This window comes from Falco punctatus (genome assembly GCF_963210335.1).
Source record: "Falco punctatus genome assembly, chromosome: 8".
Taxonomy (NCBI): domain Eukaryota; kingdom Metazoa; phylum Chordata; class Aves; order Falconiformes; family Falconidae; genus Falco; species Falco punctatus.
This window is the reverse complement of record NC_137588.1, coordinates 18,630,002-18,650,358: the sequence shown is the minus strand read 5'-3', so window position 1 is coordinate 18,650,358 and position 20,357 is coordinate 18,630,002. Positions and strand designations below refer to the sequence as shown.

Below are 20,357 nucleotides of genomic sequence, written 5' to 3'. Positions count from 1 at the left end.
TTTCTATCCGTTGCTCATTTATTTTACAAGACACCTAGATTGTTGTATCTAGGTGGTTTTGGCTATTATTTCCCCTCGACACAAGTAACATTTAAATTAAAAGTGTATCATCCTTTTAGAGAAGTTTTGAATGTGTCTCTCTGAGGATATAGGAGGTTGGCAAATTTGTGGTGATACACTGTTTATTGAAAAATCCCTATCTGGCAGTATGAAAAATGCTTTGTAGATCTGCAAAATCTTGCAATGAGGAAAGTCAGGTTCAGAACAGAATCGCTACTTCAGTCCAAAAAGAAGCCCATGTGATGCCAGGAGCTGGTATACCTACCTGTGACATGTAGAAGATGCAGGTTCAAGTCCCTTCAGGAATTTGAACCTGGGCTTTCTGCACACAGGTGAGTACCCTGGCAATGGCGCATGGTTAGACCATGCCTCGGTGGGTTTTGAAAAAAGTCATACTATTTTGCTTTTTGTTCCAGGGCAAGATGAGAGTTCTTGGGGCACTTCTGAAATCTTCCAGGACAGATAAAGTTGTTTCTTTGACATCACTTCTCTGCAGGCCATGTTTTTGGAAATTTTTGGGAAACTGGACAAACTTAGAGTTGCTTAGAAGGTCAATGGATCAGAGGGACAAATTTAGCCATGACATAAACTTGTTGACTTCCAGGTTGTTCTTGTTACCAGCAGGATTGAATTTGGCCTGTAGACAGTATTTACGCAAAAAAGCAACATATTTAGTAAGGAGAGGATCAAATGTTCAGGGAAGGCAGGGGGTAGGAGGACATATGGGGGTGAGCTGGAGAGAAGTGAGGGGAAGATAGAAAGGAAAAGGTCATAGCGTGAAAGGGTGCTGTGAATTCCAAAAGTGTCTAATTAGGTTTCTGGCTGTGGAATTTGCCTTTGCCCCAAGCCAAGAAGCCCAGCTGTTTTACAACAGGGCTTTTGCCTCCTAGCAATGACTGCAGACAATGTGTGACCTAAACTGCAAGTGTATTTATAAGGACAACTTCCTTCACTCTTCACAGCAGATTCTATAAAATATGTTCAAATGTTATTTAGAAGGTCGCATAACTGTTTCAGTTTTTAATGCACTTTTCTTGCTTTTGTTGGGTGTCTAAATAGAATTTAGAAAAGTCCTAAAAAGAGGGGGATGAATTTCATTAAAGGCACTCCTCTGAACTTGTATTCTATTGGATTATTTTTAAAAAGTGTCAGTCTTCAAAATGAAATGTTTGATGGAATATTAAATTTGATGAATCATTGCCAGTTTCCATGTTTGTTAGCTTTTATATACCACATTAAAGCATTCATTAATAAAGTGTCACACAACACTGCTTTGATTGAGTCCTAAAAGGTTAATGACTTGATACAGGCTGGTATTCTGAGCTTTACTGTTTGCAGGCGGTTTGTGGTGAATGCGAAGTGCTTTGAAATTGTAACAAAGAGAAATATTTTATTTTCCTCTATTTCAAGTCCAGAAAGTGTTTTCAACTGACCTGGATGTGTAAGATAAACTAGACTTATCTCCATTAAACTACAATAATTAAACAACAGGAGGTACAGTCATGAGGAACAGGGTTTTTTTGTTGTTTTGTTTTGTTGTTGGTTTTGGGTTTGCTCCCCCCCCCCCCCTTACTGGACTTACTCAAATCTAGCAGTAAAAAGATTCATGTTCATATGACTCCTCAGAGAAGGGTGGAGTAAAAGACATACAAACCCCTGTTTGCTGTCCACTTACTCCTGTTTGTATCTTTAAGTTGCCTGGCCAATTGATTTTGGGGGCTGCAACCTGCAACAATGTTTCTCCCATTTTGAAAGTGATGAGCCAGTCCAGAATTATTTCCTATTTTTAGATCTACCGAGTATTTTTCAAATTGTCAGAAGCTTTCGAAAAGTGCCTTTTAAGTGCAACTGCTGTGGACATGTCTGTGAGGTTGGGCTTCAAATGAGTCAGAATGCAGGTCAGAGACAGGGCCAGTATTTTGCTCAGTGCCCTCTTGGTAATGGCCAAGCTGGGCAGACTGGTCAAGTACAGGCTTAAGGAAGTGTTGTGTTTATGTTGCCCCAAAAATCCATAGGTGAACAGGCAGCATGAGCAGCAAAAAGAAGGGAAATAACATTTCCAAAGTCTGCCCTCTTAACTACACTGTGTCCAGATTTTATGAAATTCGAACTCTCCTGAGATGGAAATAAGCTTCTTGACAAAGTCATGTGTGAAGTTAATTTTGTTTTAAGATAGTATTGAGGTTCTGCTCTGAGGGGAGTTGTTAGTAAAACAAATGACTCTAACTGTTTTAGTATGGAAGACAAATCAAAGCATTTCCATGAAGTAACAGGGGTGACCTGCTGTAACTTAACCATTTCCTGAGCAAATACAAGCTGCTCTATTGGATGGGGGATAGTTCCCATGTTAGCCATTGTACAGGGAAAAATAAAAGTTCATATAAAAGAGCCCACCAAGGGTTATATGGCTGCAATTGTTTCCAAACTGAAACAACTTAGTATCTGTTTATGATTGTCAGTATCATGTTATATTGTTCTTGTAGAATCCATAAAACCTAAAAGTCTGCAGTATTGCCTCTAAACATCCAGCGGCTGCAGCCGGGAGATTTCAGAGCCAATGTGTTTAAACAGAGGGGAGGTAAAAACCAAAAGTTAATAAAAAGTTGACCTTGATTTTATTTACCATCTTAATCTAATTTTGATGAGGTGCTTCATTTGAACATAGAACAAAAAGCCAAGCCCAAGCTGATAAGATTAAGGTACTTAAACTTGCAGTCCTATAAATGTTACTTTCTCTTATTCAAGGATTGGAGATAAGAAGGAAAAAGCAGTAAATCTGAATTCCAGCTTTCTCACCATAGCTCATGTTTCCATGGTTCAGAATGGTGCCCATTAATTTTCTGAGCCATTCAGATGTACAGCATGCTATCATATTAGCAGTGCTTAGACGAGGATGTTCATTTGCATTTTCATAGTCACTTCCTCTGCATTGTGTATGACAAGTGATGCAGAAAACGAGTGGGCAAAGATGTGGTTCTCCAATCAACAAAACTACCCCTTGGAAGAAGCTACAAAACAATTCAGTGTCTCAGAAGACAGAGATGTTGTCACTCAATACAAATATAAACTATTCTCTTTTTCAGACAATGCCAGAGTGTTCTTGCTAATGAAATCATGTTTCAAAAGCTCATGATTGAAAACAATGCATACTTGGACTTGAAAGCAAGCTGATGGAAAGACAGATAGAACAGTCATTTGTTGGTAAATCGGATGTATTGTCAAGTACTCGTACTAGCTAATTGCAGTGGCTTTTTACTGTCTGATTTTAGCAGTTTCAGATTTCTCTGTGTTATTTCTAGGAGTTTAAACATTAACATGTTTAGGGCAAGATACAGAAAATCTGCTCACAAGGTGTACGTATATCACAGTATATACAGTCCACAAACCTTTCTGTAGGAATAGGACCATGATGATGACAATGATGACAACAACGACAGAGAAAGAGGGAAAGAAGGAAAGAAAAAAAGGAAAGAGCACATCATCTGGTTAATCCTATCTCAAAGATACTTCAAAGCAAATTATGCAGAGTAGCTCTTATCAACTGCAGCTGCTTAGTAGGAATGCCATGTGAGCACCACAGTTTGGAAGATAATGGATTTATGTCTAGCAGGAAGTCAATCGTGTGATGACTTCATGCAGATTCTGTTAGGAATCATGTTGCTAATATTTTTTCCTGTCCCAACAATGTCATATAAAAACAATGAAAATTTTATATTTGAAGCCCATATCAGATGACACAGGGAATGCAGATGAGAGGGAGCTTTATTTCAAGGACAGATTGCATTAGGAATGATTCCTTTTAGAGTTGTCCTTGCCAGAAGCAAAGCTCTTAGCTTTCCTGATTCAAAAATAAGGGGCATATCCTCACATGGGGTAAGTGTCATTGTTCTCTTAAAGCCAACAGTGAGATGGTAATTTATGATTTGGCCCATGTACTGATGAATCTGATAGGTGAGTTTATATTGCTTGCTCATAAACAAACCCAGTTTATTCCAGTTTTCAAATTAGGACTCTGTATACTCACAGGCGCTCAGAGAATGAAAGAGAAAAATAATCATACTTGGTGAACTTGAAAAACTCAGCACTTCCTATTTTAAACCAGTTGTTATGTCTCTCATAATAATTTCTTATTTTATTATCCTTGCCTGCAGTGGTCTTTTGCCATGTCTATATAAACTTCATTTCTAATGGTCTCAGAGGACATACTTGGTATTTCCAGAACAAAACAAAATTGAAACATACACCCAGAAACCACACACATGCACACACGGTCCTGAAGTACTATAATGCTTAAGGCTTGATTCAAAGCCTACGGAGGTTTCAGTGTGGGATCTGGGCTGTGATGATTGACAGATTGGGCTAACAGTGCTGTGACATGCCGAACAACAGCTGAGCCTGTTGCCTTCTCCCTGGCTCCTCTAGTCAGCAGCACTTGTGGGGTAATTCAGAGAGATGTTCGGCCTCTGTGGAGACGGTACTTTGTGTCGTCCTGAAACAGCCTCATCTGGCTGCCATCACTGGTGAAACACAGACTACAGGGGGTAAAAAAGCTGCTCAGCCCAACAGCAGGCTTTAGGGAAAGGAAGACTAAAAATGGCTTGTGTGGGGAGAAAAGCCCTAGAAATTTTGTTAGCTAATTGTTTGTTTTTATAAGCTTATGGAAAGGGGAGAAGTGATCCAACAATGTAAATGGCAAAATATGTGACATGGCTAATGAATTTAAGGACTTGACAGTAGGAACTCTGCTGAACTGTTGCAACTGGTTATTTGCACTGTAGCAGGTTTACCAGGAATAGTATAGGCATAAAACACTCCACAGAGCTCCCGATTTTATTTGGAAATCTGTCATATTCCAGTGCGGGGGATGGTGTACACAGGCAGCACGCACACACACACAGCATGCACACACATGCAGCCTGCACGTGCAGCTGTGCTGCCACGTTCATTGACATGCAGATAACAAATTATCCCTATGCATTTTCATTTCTCATACACCATCTCAAGCCATGCTACATGTATTACGTATGCTTAGGTCACAGAAGGGTTAGGGACATAACTACTGGATCCCAAGGGACAGATGGAGCAAAGCCAGCATAATCTCTGAATCCAGCTCTTTACTATTACTCTCTGATCATGAAAAGCCTAGTGAACTTGGAACAGACACTTTCATCCAGCAGCTGTTTGCACAAGAGAGGCTAAAAGGGCACATAAAATCTGACAGAAAGATTTTTCTTGCAGGCTCAGAGCAGGTAGGGAACCAGAGTCCTTTTTCTGTCATGGCAGCAGCCCTGAAAGACCAGCTCAAGTTTTCTGTGCAGGCTGCTAGAGGCTTTGGGCTACAGCACTCTTCCAGTGCATGGATTGTCCTCTCGTCCAATTTTTTTCTGCGTTTGTGCTGCTCCCGGCACAAAGAAGGTCTGACCAAAGCAGAATGCTGGAATTATATATATGCTTAGTGCTATTACTATAAAAGGTAGCAAATATCATAATATACTCCAGCCCGTCCCCATGGGAGTTCTGGCCATAAACTTAGGCGGTCTGAACTAAAAAGTATAGCCGTGGAATTGCACCCTATGCATTTGCTCTTTTTGACATCAGAGCTGTGTTCTCTCCCACAGGCTGGTGTCTTCCTTTTTTCTCTGTAGGAAACTCCAAGTGCTTCTGTTTTACAGATCTCTTTCAGACATGATCAAATTGGCCTCAAAGGAATGGGATTCAACTGAAAGAAGGCCAACTGGTGTATTTTAACCATGCCCAAGAATCCATGCTTCATAAATAACAACCAGTGAGTCCGTCACCATGCGCAGTCAGAACTCCACCAGATGAACTTCAAGCAAAAAAGTGTGTCTTGTAACACACTGTGTTTAAAGGACAGAAGACATATATTTTAGAAAGAATACCTTTTTCCTTTCTCCTCTTGGCTTCTTTTCCTTAAGTTTGTTGTTGTAAACAGCTGTGTGAGTTTTAGTGACAAAGGCACACAAACCTGTTATGCTGCCCTGTAACACCCTGTTTGTTTGCCTTTACTATTTTTTCCACTGAGATGTTTTTCTTTAATTTAATAGATTTTAACGACTCTCACCTCAATCCTTGAGCAGTTCAGGGTGCAAACCTCAAACAGCAGTTTCTGCATCAGATGCAGATTTTCTGTTTGAGAGAGGGAATTTCTTTTGTGAAGATGTAGTCTTGATTTAAAGACTTCAAATGATCTACCACATCCTGCGGTAGGTTGTTCCAATGATTAATGGCCCATGCTAGAGAAAGTACGGCAGCTTCCAACCATTGGATCTTATTGTGCCTTTTTCTGTTAGACTAAATAGCTATTTGTTATCAGAAATCTCTTCCTTATGTAGATACCTGCAGACTTTGATTAAGTCACTTTTTAACTCCTTCTTGGGTAACCTTAAGAGATTAAGGCATGTTTCCCTGACTTTTTGTTTCTATTTTGAACTTTTTTTTAAAAAAACTTTTAATAGTTTCATAATATACTTCAAGAACCGTCCCGCTATTCCCACGAGCATTTTCACTAACGCTATATGCAGGTATAACAGCACCTTCTGAAATCTAGTTAATGCTGTGTATCTTCCTCTTGTCTTCACGTCCTCCTCTATATATTGTACTGAAAGTCTGTGTTCCTTTGTTTAGCTACCATTATTCCCAAATCCATGCTGAGGCCCTGAGTCGCTCCGTAGGCTTGCCCCCCCTCGGCCCCACCATGGCTTTGGCTGCTTGTGCTCCAGGGCTGCTCTAAGAGCAGTTGTGTGACCCTGGACCGAGCTCCCATGAAAGCAGCTAAGCTGTGAGAAAGAGTTGTGTCAAGAGAGCTGGAGGAAGCCTCATGCGGGGCTTTGTTCCACTGGCTTGGAAGCTGCATTTAAGCTCAGGCTTTTGTCCCTGGTCCTTGCCCAGGTTACGATTTAGGTGTGCCTGTGCCGGCCCTGTGCTGTGCGAAGCCTGATCTGTCCTTGCTGACCTGCCTTCCCACCTTGACCTCAGATGTGCCTTGGCCCTACGCACTTGTCTGAGGGGCGCGGGCTTTCGTCTGACTGTGGTTGCTATCATTGCACCTGCTTTGCTCTGGTCTGGGCGGTGTGTCCCTGCCCCTGCCTTGCTGTCACCTCAGCTGTGGCACAGGACTGGAACAAGAGCCAGTACCTGTGGGGCCTCAACAGGGGATGGTGGCTTTCAGTTCCTAGTTACTCAGTTTCATCTGTTTGTTTGATTTAGTCCATTTAAAGTGAGTATGTTGCTTTGTTGGAATTCTTAACTTTATCAACAGAACTTGCTGTTTCATCAAAAAAAATCCCTAAGACCACACTTGTCTGACAGGACTTAACTTCCCTGAAAACGTGCTGAGACGAGTGTTCTGCTGCCTTCATTTAATTATTTACTGATTGTCTCCAGTGTTAAGCTTCCAAGACTGGGACAACAGCTCTTTTCAGCTTAATAGGCTGAATGTCTATTAGTCATCACGTTTACCATTTTAAAACATTTGCATGACCTTAGCTTCTTTTAGAGTCCTCTCAGACTCTTCCCACTTTTTAAAAAGTCAGTGTATGTAGATCGGCGTGTTCCCTGGCAAGATGCTTTCATACTCCTGAGTAGAAGTTGGCCAGTACCGTTTATTTGCTGCTGGGTAATATTTCTTTGCTGTCTGATGGGACAAGAAGAGGCTTCACAGCCACTTCAGGATCTATGAGCAATCCCACCACACACAGAAGTGCTGGTGAGGGTATGAAGTAAATGCTATCATTAGAAGGACTTTAAAAGGAGTTACAATACTTGCAAAAAGATTAAAAGGTCGGATTTTCCATTATACTGCTCCGCAGCGGACACAGAATAGTAGCCCTGGTTGTAAGCCCTCCCAGTATTATGTATATTAAATACTGCCTGCCTTGAACTTGTCTAATTTATGTCTTGCTTCACCATCCCAGCCCAAGCCTCATCTAGAATTACCATCCAGGCCACACACCCCAGAGCCCTTCCCAGAGGGCCCAGAAGCATCAGGCCAGCTCTGGTCCAGGCAGCGGGGTCAGTACACACCAGCACCCGGCCGCGAGGAGCTGCCTTCCTACTGCTTGGGCAGGCACAAAGCAGCCTCAGTGCTCCTGACAGCTCCTCGCTCTTCTGAAAAGCACTTCAGTTCTCAATGACTGCAAGGGAAATGCCCCAAATCTGCAGTGTTTGGGTCTTGCAGAAACATTTTCACTCATATTCTAGTGCAAAAGGTGGAGAACCAACCCCAACCCAACCTTGTGTTTCTTGTTGTTTTTTTTGTGTGTGTGTGTGTGTTTTTTTGTTTTGGGTTTTTTTTTTTTTTGTTTTTAACAAAAGAAAGCACAGTAAAACTAGCCCCAGAGTGAGCAATTACTGGTGAATGAGCATTTGTTTTAGGAGCTAAAAGATGTGGGGAGGTGGTCAGAATAACCCAGATGACTCTAAAAATGAATAAGTGTGAGAAATAATTGAAGTCACTGATAATCATGCAGGGGTAAAATACTTTAAGCTTTTTCCTTTTACTTTGTTTTACTCAGAAAACTTTCTCAGTTGAAGTATATATTGAGAAATTTCATAATATGGTAGAGAAAACTGTATTGATGAGCCACCTGCCATTATTAAATACATTATTACAAGCTAAAGGTATCCTGTCCAATCTGTAACCAAAATTGCACATCTCTGTAGTCCTCCTTGAGCTGCACTCATCATTTTTCCTAAGTGGAACTTAACTATTTGCAGTAGTTTATTGGACCGTGCCAGTGTGAAAAGCTAAGGCAAGGGAAAACAAAATAATGTTGCTAACCACTCATTTCTTAGAACAAGATCCTCCCAACCTGCTGTAGTAAAGACACTCATATGGTAGGGATTTGTGCTTATTCTGGGATACAGCACTTGCTGTGTCTGGGTTAGGTCAGGGTCCCATTGAAGTCAATGGGAGTTTTGTGCTGAAATATATCTCGTATGCTGTCACTTGGGCAAATGTCCACCTCAGGCTACAGCAGAAGCAGAATCACCACATTTGTTTTCACTTCTGACCTGCTGAAAGTAGGATTATATTACTTGTATATTTCATTCTGATTTTTTTTGGTCCTGATTTAAACAAAGATACCACTGTGGTATAATGTGATACCAAGTACCGTGCGAGAGGCTGGAGAAGTCAATTACAACTAAAACTGCAGACTTCGTTTACTGTTGCCTTGCTTTTATTTCAATGTTTTTCTTCATAGGCAATCAACATATAATTTCCTTTCTTCAGTTCTTACTTCTGTGTCTCTCAACACGAGCAGTGGCACTGTTCACTCTGAATTCCCAGATTCTTCTCACATTGTACCACTTCCTTCATACTATTTAACTCCATCTTTCTCTCGCACAGATATATTACAGGGGGAAAATGAATATAACTCCTAACAAGTTGTCAAATGAGTGCAGTAAACCTGAGGCACGCTGACACAGTAAACGCTGACTGAGTCAGTTTTTCTCTACACAAAATGTATTTATTAGTATTTTGCTCAGATAACCCAAGGGCCCAGAAACACTCTTCCAGTGACTGGCTAAATCTGATTTTTGTTTGTGACCAGCATGAATGCTGACCTTTGCCTTCTTGACTGATCTTTGCATCTCCTAGAAAGTTCATGGAAAGGTCACGGAGCAGCACTGACTTCCTCCGCGTGTGCATGTGCCTGTGTGCCTGCGTGTGCCCACGTGTGCCTGGGGACACCTTTCTGCACTGAGCCTGTGGAAGGGCTGGCCTTGCCCACTGACAGCTTTAGTTGCATCTTTGTGAAAACCTGGACCCACTTATACCAACAGCAACAAAGACAAACCAGGCGAAAGGGCACATCATGTTTTATTTACCAAGCACCTTTGTTCACCTTACTTTTCACTGCAATTGCTCCCTATTTAGCTCTACAGTTTTGCCTCAGTTCAGATACGTCCTTAGCTTAAGGAAATGGTACTACAGAGAATATCTGGCTTGGTAAAATGAAAGGCCTAAAATGTGACTAGAAACAACTACAGAAGAAACAACTAACATGGCTTTTTCTTAAATACACATGTATTAAAGAGAATGAGTTCTGCCCTTAGATTACTTTGGCATGTGTAAGAGAAATAAAAATGATTTCTTGCATATTCTTTAGCTGATTCCTTTCACAGAAAAGTTCAGTGCTGCTTGTCACTGCAAAAGAGAGCTATGAATCTCACGAAAACCGCTCTGCTGACACCATCAGCTGTACAGCACCCACTTCCAAACCAGATCTCAGAAAGCAGCACTGTTACAGGGTTTTAAATCTCTGCTCAGAAACTATTTACAAACAGCAAGAATAGCTCTGAAATTGTGAAAAATGCACTCAAGTCGTATTTAGAGTGATTGTATGTGGGGGATATAACAATACTTTTCAAGACTCTAAGCACTGCGTATATTCATATCTTGTGCTATTTATCTTGCAGATATACAGCGCTAGAAGTTGCTGGCTGCAAGCTGGTAAGCTTGTAGCAGTGAGAAGGAAAGATCTCTCCGTTTGTCACTGGCCGTATATCACCGCAGCTGTGCCCTTTGATTACACAGTGGGCTCCTCCAGCCATTAATAATAGGAAACACTTTTTGTCTGGTGAATGCATCTCAGCACCATCCTCTACCTAGGCTTTGCAGTGAGGTAGAAGAGGTAAATTAAGGATGGAGCTTGTTCATTTCACATTTACACTAGATGTGTAAACAAGGATAACCTTTGTTTTCCTCAGAAAAGGAAATATGCCATTCTTTTTCCTACTACCACAGTGGCTGATTTTTTACACAAACAATATAGTACTGCCAATTACAACCTGCTGAGGAAGTGACACTAATGAATCACAATAATGCTGCCACAGCATCATGGACAGTCCTGTGACGCCAGCCTTCCAGATTAATTGCATCACATATAATAGCCAAGCCACATCTGCTGGCCAGGTGTATCAGTGTACAAGATTCTCCCAAAAAAGCAGAGCTTAGAGGAAATCAATATATAGGCTGAATGAAGCCCTAGGTGTGAATACTGCATTCCAAAATTAGATAGCTATCTGAAATTGTCACAAATAATTGATGCTAAGATTGGAAAATTCTAAACTGGTGTAAATTGTTTAGTGCCAGAGAGCACTACAAAAGGCATTTCATGCTTGATCTGCAAAATGAATAAAAATTAATGCTAAGCTCATGTGGCGTGCTGTTGCTCTTACCTCTTGCAGCACAGTGTATCTGAGCTGGTCCAGAGAGGTGTTTGCAGTCAGTGGTGCGTGGAATCTCTCTGGGTCTGGCCTGTATTGATCATCTCCCACAGCATCTTTGACACAATAGGAAAAAACTAAAGACCATTCGTCTTAAGACTGCTTTTAGTCATGCGTCAAAACCTTGTTTTAATCCATCATGATTTTTACTTAAAATGAGGAATCTGGAGTAGCAAAAAAACCCAACCAAAAACCATGATCCACTTCGAAACAAAGCCTGCTTTTTCTAGCTATTATTTCACATCCTCTGCTCTTCCATTGCTAGATGTAGCTGTCCTATCACTCAGGCCACAACTAGATGTGCACCGGAGGAAAGGATTCTGCAAAATGCAGTTGTTTTGGAGGTATTCCAAATATCACACAGAAAGAATCGCTCCTGTTTCTGCATTTATCTCAAAATGGTGCCCTCTGTTTATTTTTTGGTACAACCCACAGTTATTTCATTGATGGCCCTGTGACTACATTATGTTCCTCTTAAATCTGTGCTGACAACTTATTTAGGTCATGGAGTCAGAGTTTAATTTCCTCAAGTTAGATTTATTCCATCAAGCTGTAAAGAAATAAGAAAGTGGATGCTTGTTGCTGAGTCAAACGTGAAGCTGAAAATCTCCAAAGTGGAGGCTACAGCCACATGCTGCACCTCCTTTTTCAGCTTCAGTTACTCACTTCATGATTTGAGAATTTGGAAGCTGAAGCGATTGCAGGATGCTCCCTAGCCTGAGCAGTGGGAACATGAGCACTGCTGCCTACCTCACTCCATGGATGTCTTGTTTTATTGAGTCCTGTCTGCAGGCAGTGAGGTAGTACGTCATCCTAGAAACCACAGTAAATCCTTGGCAAGAGAACTCATCCACAGCTATGTGAATAGTATCACATATATGAAATAATAAAGTATTTTATTTTTATATAGTGCTTTTCTTCCACATACACATAACTTAGCTGAAAAATACCATCTACCTCTATAAACACCTAAATAAGAATTAATTAATTGATTGATTGGGTAAATTTCATCAAGAGAACATATCACTCAATTTAATATATTTTTCTAGAAATCCAGAAAACTATACAAAGCTTACTTTTTGCTTTTTTTATAATCTACCTGCCCCAAATACAGTTATATTGGTCACTGAATTTAAATGATGAATTTCCCTGCTTTTAAAGCTAAGAGGAAAAGATCACCAAATTTCTTATCAGGAGATAGTGATAGACTTTTCAAAAATGCACAGCATCTTGAAAGTTTGGTTTCATATCACCATTTATATTCCTGAGAAATAGACGTCTCACATTCTGTAGCAGTGTTTTGTGACATTTGGATTTACAATGCTCAAGTTTAAGTCTCTAGCCCTTTGCAGTCTGTCAAAAACAGCTTCTCTGTCCATTTATTTTTGTCTTCTGCGCTCAGTCTGAATATCTTTTGTAAATTTATACTTGACAACCCTCGTATTTCAGCAGCTGGCTTTGTTTCACAATCTACCTTGCTTGCTCTGTTGCATTAGCTGAAACAACAAATTTAATCCATGATGTCAATAGTAAATTATAGTGGAGATGTAATATATGCCTGACATCATGAAGTTCAAGGCCATGGTGAAAATATTGCAAATAATAGATCCAAAGGGTCTCCTCATAGTGGTAGATGCTTGCTGCACATTTACTGTTACGAGAAACAGATTAGTGCCGCAGACTGCATTATGTTAGCCTTTTAGTTACAGCCAGCATAAAACTCCAGCTAATGTAAGAGTGCTCCCTCAACATGAAAAGAGGTTCCAGAGAAGTTTGCTATGTCATTATATTTCATATTTTCTAACTGATAAATAATTAAAACAAGAATTACTTTACTGAAAAGATTCATTTAGAGCACACATTTTCCATTACTCTAACTGTTTGGAGGGGTTGGGGGAAACATTTATTGCACACCTTACCTAAACTACCTTGCCATTAAAGTATCTAAATTACCTCAGTGAATTCTGAGCACAGAAGTGGTTGATGAATTGCTTTTTGCATAAATGCACTTTCCCTTTGCTAGAACCTAATTTTGTGTATTAACAGAGAGAGAGGGAGGGAGAGAGGGAGGGAGGAGGGGAGAGAGGGAGAATAAAGCAACTACTGAACTCTCTCAAGAAGAAAAATTGAAGCCTGGAATTTTCTCTGTGTAATGAAGTTTTTCTAAACGTTGCTTGTATTATAAGCATCCTTGGACCCTCGGAGGACAAGCCCAAAATGGGCTCTTCTACAATGGCAAAAGAGCAGTTAATGAATCATTTTCTCCTGTGTGAAAGTGCTCATTCCCATTAATTTGTCCATTTTTACAGCCAGAACTTTTTTTAATATCAGAATTCACTTTCAGTTTAAAAGTCCATTTAGTGCCAAAGAGGAAAAAAATTTGTGCCAAGTGAACCATAAACAAATCCAATGTATGGCAGAATATGGAGATTTCCATTCCATCAAGCTCTATTTGTTTTATTTGGCATAAAAAGCATCAACAACCCAAAGACTTTCAATCTGCAATTCATCCCTTTAGCTTGGCTCTAAAGTACTTTCACTCAATGAGAAAGGATGGGCCAAATGTACAAAGCTGCAGAATATACGAGAGTACAGCTGGGATGCTTGACTTTCCACATGCCCTGTCTGGATGTATGCAATTTAATAGGTTTTCTTCTCAGAAGAGAAGTTGTTCCTGGTGTTCCTACCACTGAATGGAGGAAGTCTTGTGTGAGTCAACCTTTTGGCTTCCATTTCAGCTTAGTTTTAAGAATGTGAGTAATCCCACAGGGTGCAGGAACATGCAGGGGAAAATGCCTGAATCAAGGTCCTTACATACAAATCCACATTTTGGGAAATACGGATGTTAACCACCCCTGCAGGAGCTTTGATTGTCATGTATGTGCCTTTGCCTATGTTCTTTACTCCTTTATTCAAATCCACGACAGAATGACCAAAAGTAACTCTCATTTATCTTGTCACTGTAGTCAGTGCTCTACATGCAATGAGTTGATGGGTTTGGTTCAATTCCTGTGGGCCACAAGTCAACACCACTTTTTGCCCATTGTAATACATGTTTGTCAAAGCAGCAAAGAAATGGAGTGACAGAACACATGGTAATCCTTTCTTGAGGTTGTCTAGCAAGCTTGAGTGAGGAAGGATGACAGCAGGGAATTACTGAATCTCGTGCTTTTGACCTTTGGGATGGTCCTTTTGGAAGGGCAGTTTTTCTTATTCATAATGTGGTAGTCAACTGCCATGAAGGTATTGCTTTAAGGATGTAAACATTAATGAGAACCCCAAACACTGAAGTTCCTGTGATAGTCTCTTACACGCAAACAAAAGTAGAAAAGGGAATTAGTGGCTGTTGGAACCAATCAGCAGTGTCAGTATGGGCTGCTTTGATAACTATTTAATCTTGCCCATAAAATAAGTTTAAATAATACTGTTACCTGCTGATGCTCTTAGCACTTGCTTTGGTGCATGATGTATGGCCAGTGTCTGCTCCAAGAATCAACAAATGTGCCTTATTCCATTAGCAGTTTTCTGTTTTCTACAAAGCTTTACAATTTATTAGTTATTTATGTTAATGTACTAGTGCCTTATTTTACATAGTATCTTCTTTCCTCTGCCCTGAAAAGCAATGAAAAGTTTAGGTACTTTAGATCAGTTCAGCTTAAATAACGTTTACAAATGTTATTTATAAAAACAGTGTCATAGACAGTCCTTTCTGTGCTTGGAACTGCTGTTTTAACTTATGAGAAACTCTTACTGACATCAAAACAAGATTGAGGCTTTTCTAATACCCTGCTCCTTCTTTCCTGCTGTTTTTCAGAAAGGGGGAGAAACTCCAGATGTATGAGCAGAGATGACACTGTTTTCCCAGTAAAATTTGGGAGAAGCGTAGGAAGAACATCAACAAAAGGTTGAAGATGTGGATAAGAAAGTTTCAGTAGGGGGAAGAACTCACAGGGAGCAGTGTGGTGTAGTCCTGTATGGTTTCTAAATGCGCATTTATTCAAGGAAAGTGTAGCGCAACTTCTGTGCCTGTGTTACAAAGCAGGGGATACAACTTAGACACAAATCGGTTACTTCTGACTGACTGTCTTTCCTTGATTTACATAGCACATGGTTTTCATGGCATTTACTGATTCTGAACATTCTCAGTATCACAGCTGCATAACAGGCTTCCTAAATACATCCTTCTAAGGTGTGTGCACTACACCCAGCACCTGACTCTGCTCATACAAGTAATTTACCACAATGATGTCACTCTGGGCTAAGTGCAACCAAAGGCATTGTGTTAGTGTGATGCTTTTAGTTTTGGGTGCCGACTGTATTGGGTCAATACTGGAGCATGGCTAGTTCCATCTGTCCAGCATTGCCATTTAAAAGCATGTGCATGGGGTAATAAAAGAATCATATTTCAGGATGCAAATAATTATTTGTTGGTTCCCCATATGTAACTTCATTTTACATTTTTAGCAATGCTTATCTTCTCTAACCACATATCATCAATGTTTTTGGGTAGATTCTATTCATTCAACTCAATGACCTACTGTCCTGGCTTCAGCTGTCACACCTACTTTATTACAACACCTCAGCAAAGGCTGAAGTTCATTAGCATCTGATGGCTTGTGTGATTAGCATCTAGGCGGCTTGTATGAAGTGAGTTTTCAATGTTGATAGAGTTTCTAAATATTTTGTTGCTGAATTTTCAGACATTTTTAGTTGCACACCTGCTCTTGCAAGTGGACATGCCCTTGAACATGACACCAGTGAAAGAATACTTCAGTAAAAATGTTAATACATTGTTTCAGACATAAATCTGCTTTATCTATAGGACAGTTTTAAATGCCTTTTGATTAGCCGCAGACCACATCTGACTTCCCTTTTTCTGCCTCTACAATGTGACTCAGGCTAAGCCACATCAGTTCCTAAATTCCTGTGTAAACCAATGAAGGATGCCATGCATGTGATAACCCCTCATTAACTAAAAACTGCATCCACACTGACAACTCACTCTGCTAATGCTTTCCAGAAGGGCTTGTATCAAGACCCAGAATGTCAGTGGCTCCTTTATTCAGAAGCAAGCCAATGTCCATACTTCTGGTTCCTGAGCTAGTGCTAGAATATACACCACAGCTGCAATCACACATGCTGCAACCTTGCTCCTAGAACTTCCACTCTCTCCAAATGGCAACTTCCTGAATTAATATATATATATGCTCTTCTATAAAAGGGAAAGAAAAGGAGAGTTCTGTTTTCTGCAGAAAACCCAGCTGAATTGAAAATAAATCTAGGGGAAATATATAGCAATGAAGAGTAAACATATCTCTTGAAACCTGTAAAACCCCGAAGAGTCTCAAAATGTGCTCTCTGGTCTTCTCACTCAAGAGTTCAGAACACTGGCAGAAATAAATTACAAGCCAGTTCACGGGAAAAAGAATTTGGAGTAATGTTTGTCTTGTTTGCAGAACTGTATATCTTGCTAGGGCTTGAAAAGCACTGCTTTGGATTTCTCATATAGCAGGTAACTTCTTCGGGGAAATTAAGAAACAAATTAAAGTGCTGTTTATGGCCACTGGAACACTCTGAAAGCATATATTAATTATTATGAACATGTTATTCTTGTAGATGTATGTGCTGCTGTCATAAATTATTACTTGCACTGAAGCAGCCCCTTAGGCCCTATCTGCAAGAGGAGAGCCAGGAGCACTGGAATGTGCACCCAGCGGTGGGAATGCCTGCTTCTGCGGTCTCTGAGCCCTCTGCAGGAAAGACACAGATGTCTTGGGTTTTCTTCCCCCAGCTTGTCCTTTAGCCTCATCTTCCCATGGAAAGGAGACCGAAGGGCAGAGCTCTGGTGGGAGCCCGAGGTACTCCAAAGCTGCCTCGTCAGTGTCCCAAGTGCCAGCTCCTGGCACGTACCACCAGCTGCCCAGCCCTGACAAAGGCACCTGTGACCTGGACTTCCTTGACCTGGGAACCACACAAACCCAGAGCGGTTTTCTTAGTCCCTGCATCAATGCTTTACAGTCTTATGTGCTAGATACTTCAGAGATGAAGACTAGAGATCTGCCCTCCAGAGTGTACAAGAGTCCAACAGAAAGGATAAATACAATGAACTTTAGAAAAATTCTGTTCGTTTTTTAAATTACCTTTAATACCTAGGAAGGTAGCAAAGCCAGGTGAAGAAGTTCAGACACTTTCCTTATGTTTAAGTAAGAGATAGATAACATGCTTTATCCTGACAAAAATTAGTCAAAATATTATTTTGTATTATTATTTGTCTAGGCAAAGTGAAGTTTAAATTGTAAAATGCATAACCAAATGCTGAAAGGTTTGATCTTGCTCAGGCATAAATGGGTAGGCTGTTTCCAATGGCTGGGAACTTTCTGATTAGAGAATTTGTTCATGCTTATTTGTCAAAATGAGACATATTCAAGGGACAGTTTCAATGACTTCTTTGTCAGCAAAGGTTTCTTAGCTTCATTTTGTGGTTAAAGACAGGGATAAAAGAGAATAGGCAGACTCAGCCCAGCCTAGCAGAAGGGTCACGGACTTAAAACAGGCGAGACCTGCCTGGAAGTGTCTGCTGTCCTCAGTCCACTCAAATGGTTCACAGCATGACCTGCAGAACCCCAATCACATCTATGATCTGTTTATCTATTACTTGTTCCCTTTGCCTTTTTGCTGTAGTTTCTATGTCTCTGTTTTACTCATATTTTACAAAGGTTTTCTTTTTTTAATTTATTTTGAAGTGACGTGGTCTCATCCCAGCACAGAGGACTATTACAAATTTTGAAAAGTCTTATGGGTCCAGAACAAGGTTTCTTGCCTAGCTTCAGGTCATTATTCCCCTCACCTCTGAAAGTGGGGAACCTGCGTGTGCTTAGTGCTGGGGCATCAGGTCAGCTTCTGTTTATTCAAACCCATAATTTGTGAGTTCTCTAGCATAGCTCCCAAAGGCAAGGCAGCCCCCCCCAACCCCCTTTAAAGTTGCAACTTTTTTTGTGGCAGCTAGAAACAGGTCTTTGCCCTCCCTTCCCTGCCCTGGGCCTAGGTATTTGGAGCTGCTTAAAATTCACTTGCAGAACACTACAAAAATTCAAGACTCTACTCATTGCGTGTACAAGACTTTCTGGAAAAAAAAAAGAAAGCCCCAAACCAACGAAACCCTGTAAAGAGACCTTACATTTTGTTCATCTTGGCATTTGCGTCTGCTCTGCTGGCAGAGAGCTCTAATTGTCAGTGACACAATGGGCTGTGCTCTTATCTGTGATTAATAGACATGATCTTTACAGAATGATAAATGCAGGTAGGTAAAGTCTCTGTGACTATCTGAGCTACATCATAGATTATCAAAAACCGTACAATGTGGACATGATAATAAGCATCCATGGTGTCTAAAAGTGCTGGCTAAGAGTTCCTAATGTCTAGAATTTCATTTTTATGATTTTAATGAGGCTTTGTGGGTATGTCCTCCACAACACTGAAGTTCATTATTCATTTTCTTAGCTGTTGCTCAACTCTCCGTCCTGGGGATTTCCCCCACGTTCCTCCTTGAGATTCCCTTTAAGCAGAAAGAGGGGTCAATGCCCTGATCAGTGAGACAGCCTGGAGGTGCAGGAGAAGTGTGCACCAGCCCCAGTGTGGCTTTTCTCAGGTGTGAAGAGGGATGAATTGACATTCCTCACAGAAAACAGCAACTCTCTTTTTTCCCCATGGTGGCACTAAACTTCTCACGTACATTTTCTGCACAACACCAGCTACAACTGTCATTGCTGAGGCACGGGCTGTGGCAGGGCCCTGCCCATTCCTTGGTCCAGCCTGGGGTGAGAAGAAAGCTCCTTCCTATGGCACCACCTTCTCTTCCCTGTGCATCCCGGGATGGCATCCCCCAGCCAGCCTCCTGCAGGCTGCATGGTGTCTGAACCAGGGGAGGCCCCACCACAGAATTGTCCAAAAGATCTTCAGGATAGTTAACTATGGGCTTACCTCTGCAGGGAGATGGGGTGCCACGCAAGACCTCCCTCCTGACTTGCTTTCTGCCCCAGGACAGAGTTTAACATTTACCATCAAAGTGATAAAATACAGTAAGTAGGAAAACTACGTGCTAAATCTGGCTCATTCATTGCAACGTGAAGCCAACAGTCACACACAAAGTAAGAGTTTTGTTTTAGACCAGCCCTGCCTGGTGTGTGCCACAGTACTGTTTGGCTCGGAGTGCCAGAAAGCTTGAAGGTGCTCATCCTGATGATTTTATTTAAATCATATTGCTAGTACAATGCCTTTATTCACAGCCTACTTTGGAAATCTCATCTCTTGTTAAAAGCAAGAAGCCTTAGATAAGTGGGGAGTGGGGTCACAGGGTGGGGGGACAAGCGGGCTTTGTTTCATGGGGTGATCACACAGATCCATACTCAACGGGAAGGTCGGTAAAACTCAAAAATGTTTTATCTTTCTCATCCATCTTTACTTCCTTGTGTGCTTTTTAGTGACTTCAGAGGAAAATTTCCTCTGGCTTGTAGGCAATGGTATGTATTTTTAAAGGTGATGTCGTGATTGCTATTGCATTGTATCTACTGCATTATGTGGATCAACAAAATGAAATCAGGCTGCTAAAAATGTCTTAAGGAAAGACAGGACTGAGAGCCCTTGCTCCTCTTCAAAGCCACATCCAGCACAGAGTTTGCATTTGAAAGGCTTTTCAGACGGATACAGGTGTCACAAACTGAGTCTTTTGGGAAACTCACACCATTACAGCCCCTCAAGGGACATTTGGAACAGTATTTTTTTTTCTGATAGCAATGCTTCAGAAGGCTGAGTGAGGTCCTCTGAAAGTTGCTGTAGCAATGAACTACCACCATTAATATATCTCATGCCATCCAGTCATGAGGGGAAGAATGGTCGTTGCAAATGACGACCAGTATGATCAAAACCACCCATTAGAGATTAAGAATCTGCAAATGCTGTGGTACATAAGATGCAGAGCACCACACTACTATGTGGGTAGAAACATCTGTAGCAGAGATGTGACTCAGAAATGTGTAACAAGTTTT

At 40.9% G+C, this 20,357-nt stretch overlaps 1 protein-coding gene across 1 annotated transcript in view; it reads right to left on the bottom strand.

The window, feature by feature from the left end:
• LOC308068921 (uncharacterized protein) overlaps window positions 1–20,357 on the bottom strand; it is a 390,037-nt gene that overhangs the window by 95,597 nt on the left and 274,083 nt on the right. The window contains exon 3 of the mRNA XM_080400427.1: window positions 11,266–11,369. Within this exon, the coding sequence (XP_080256553.1) occupies window positions 11,266–11,369 (104 nt within the window). The remainder of the gene's footprint in view (window positions 1–11,265; window positions 11,370–20,357) is intronic.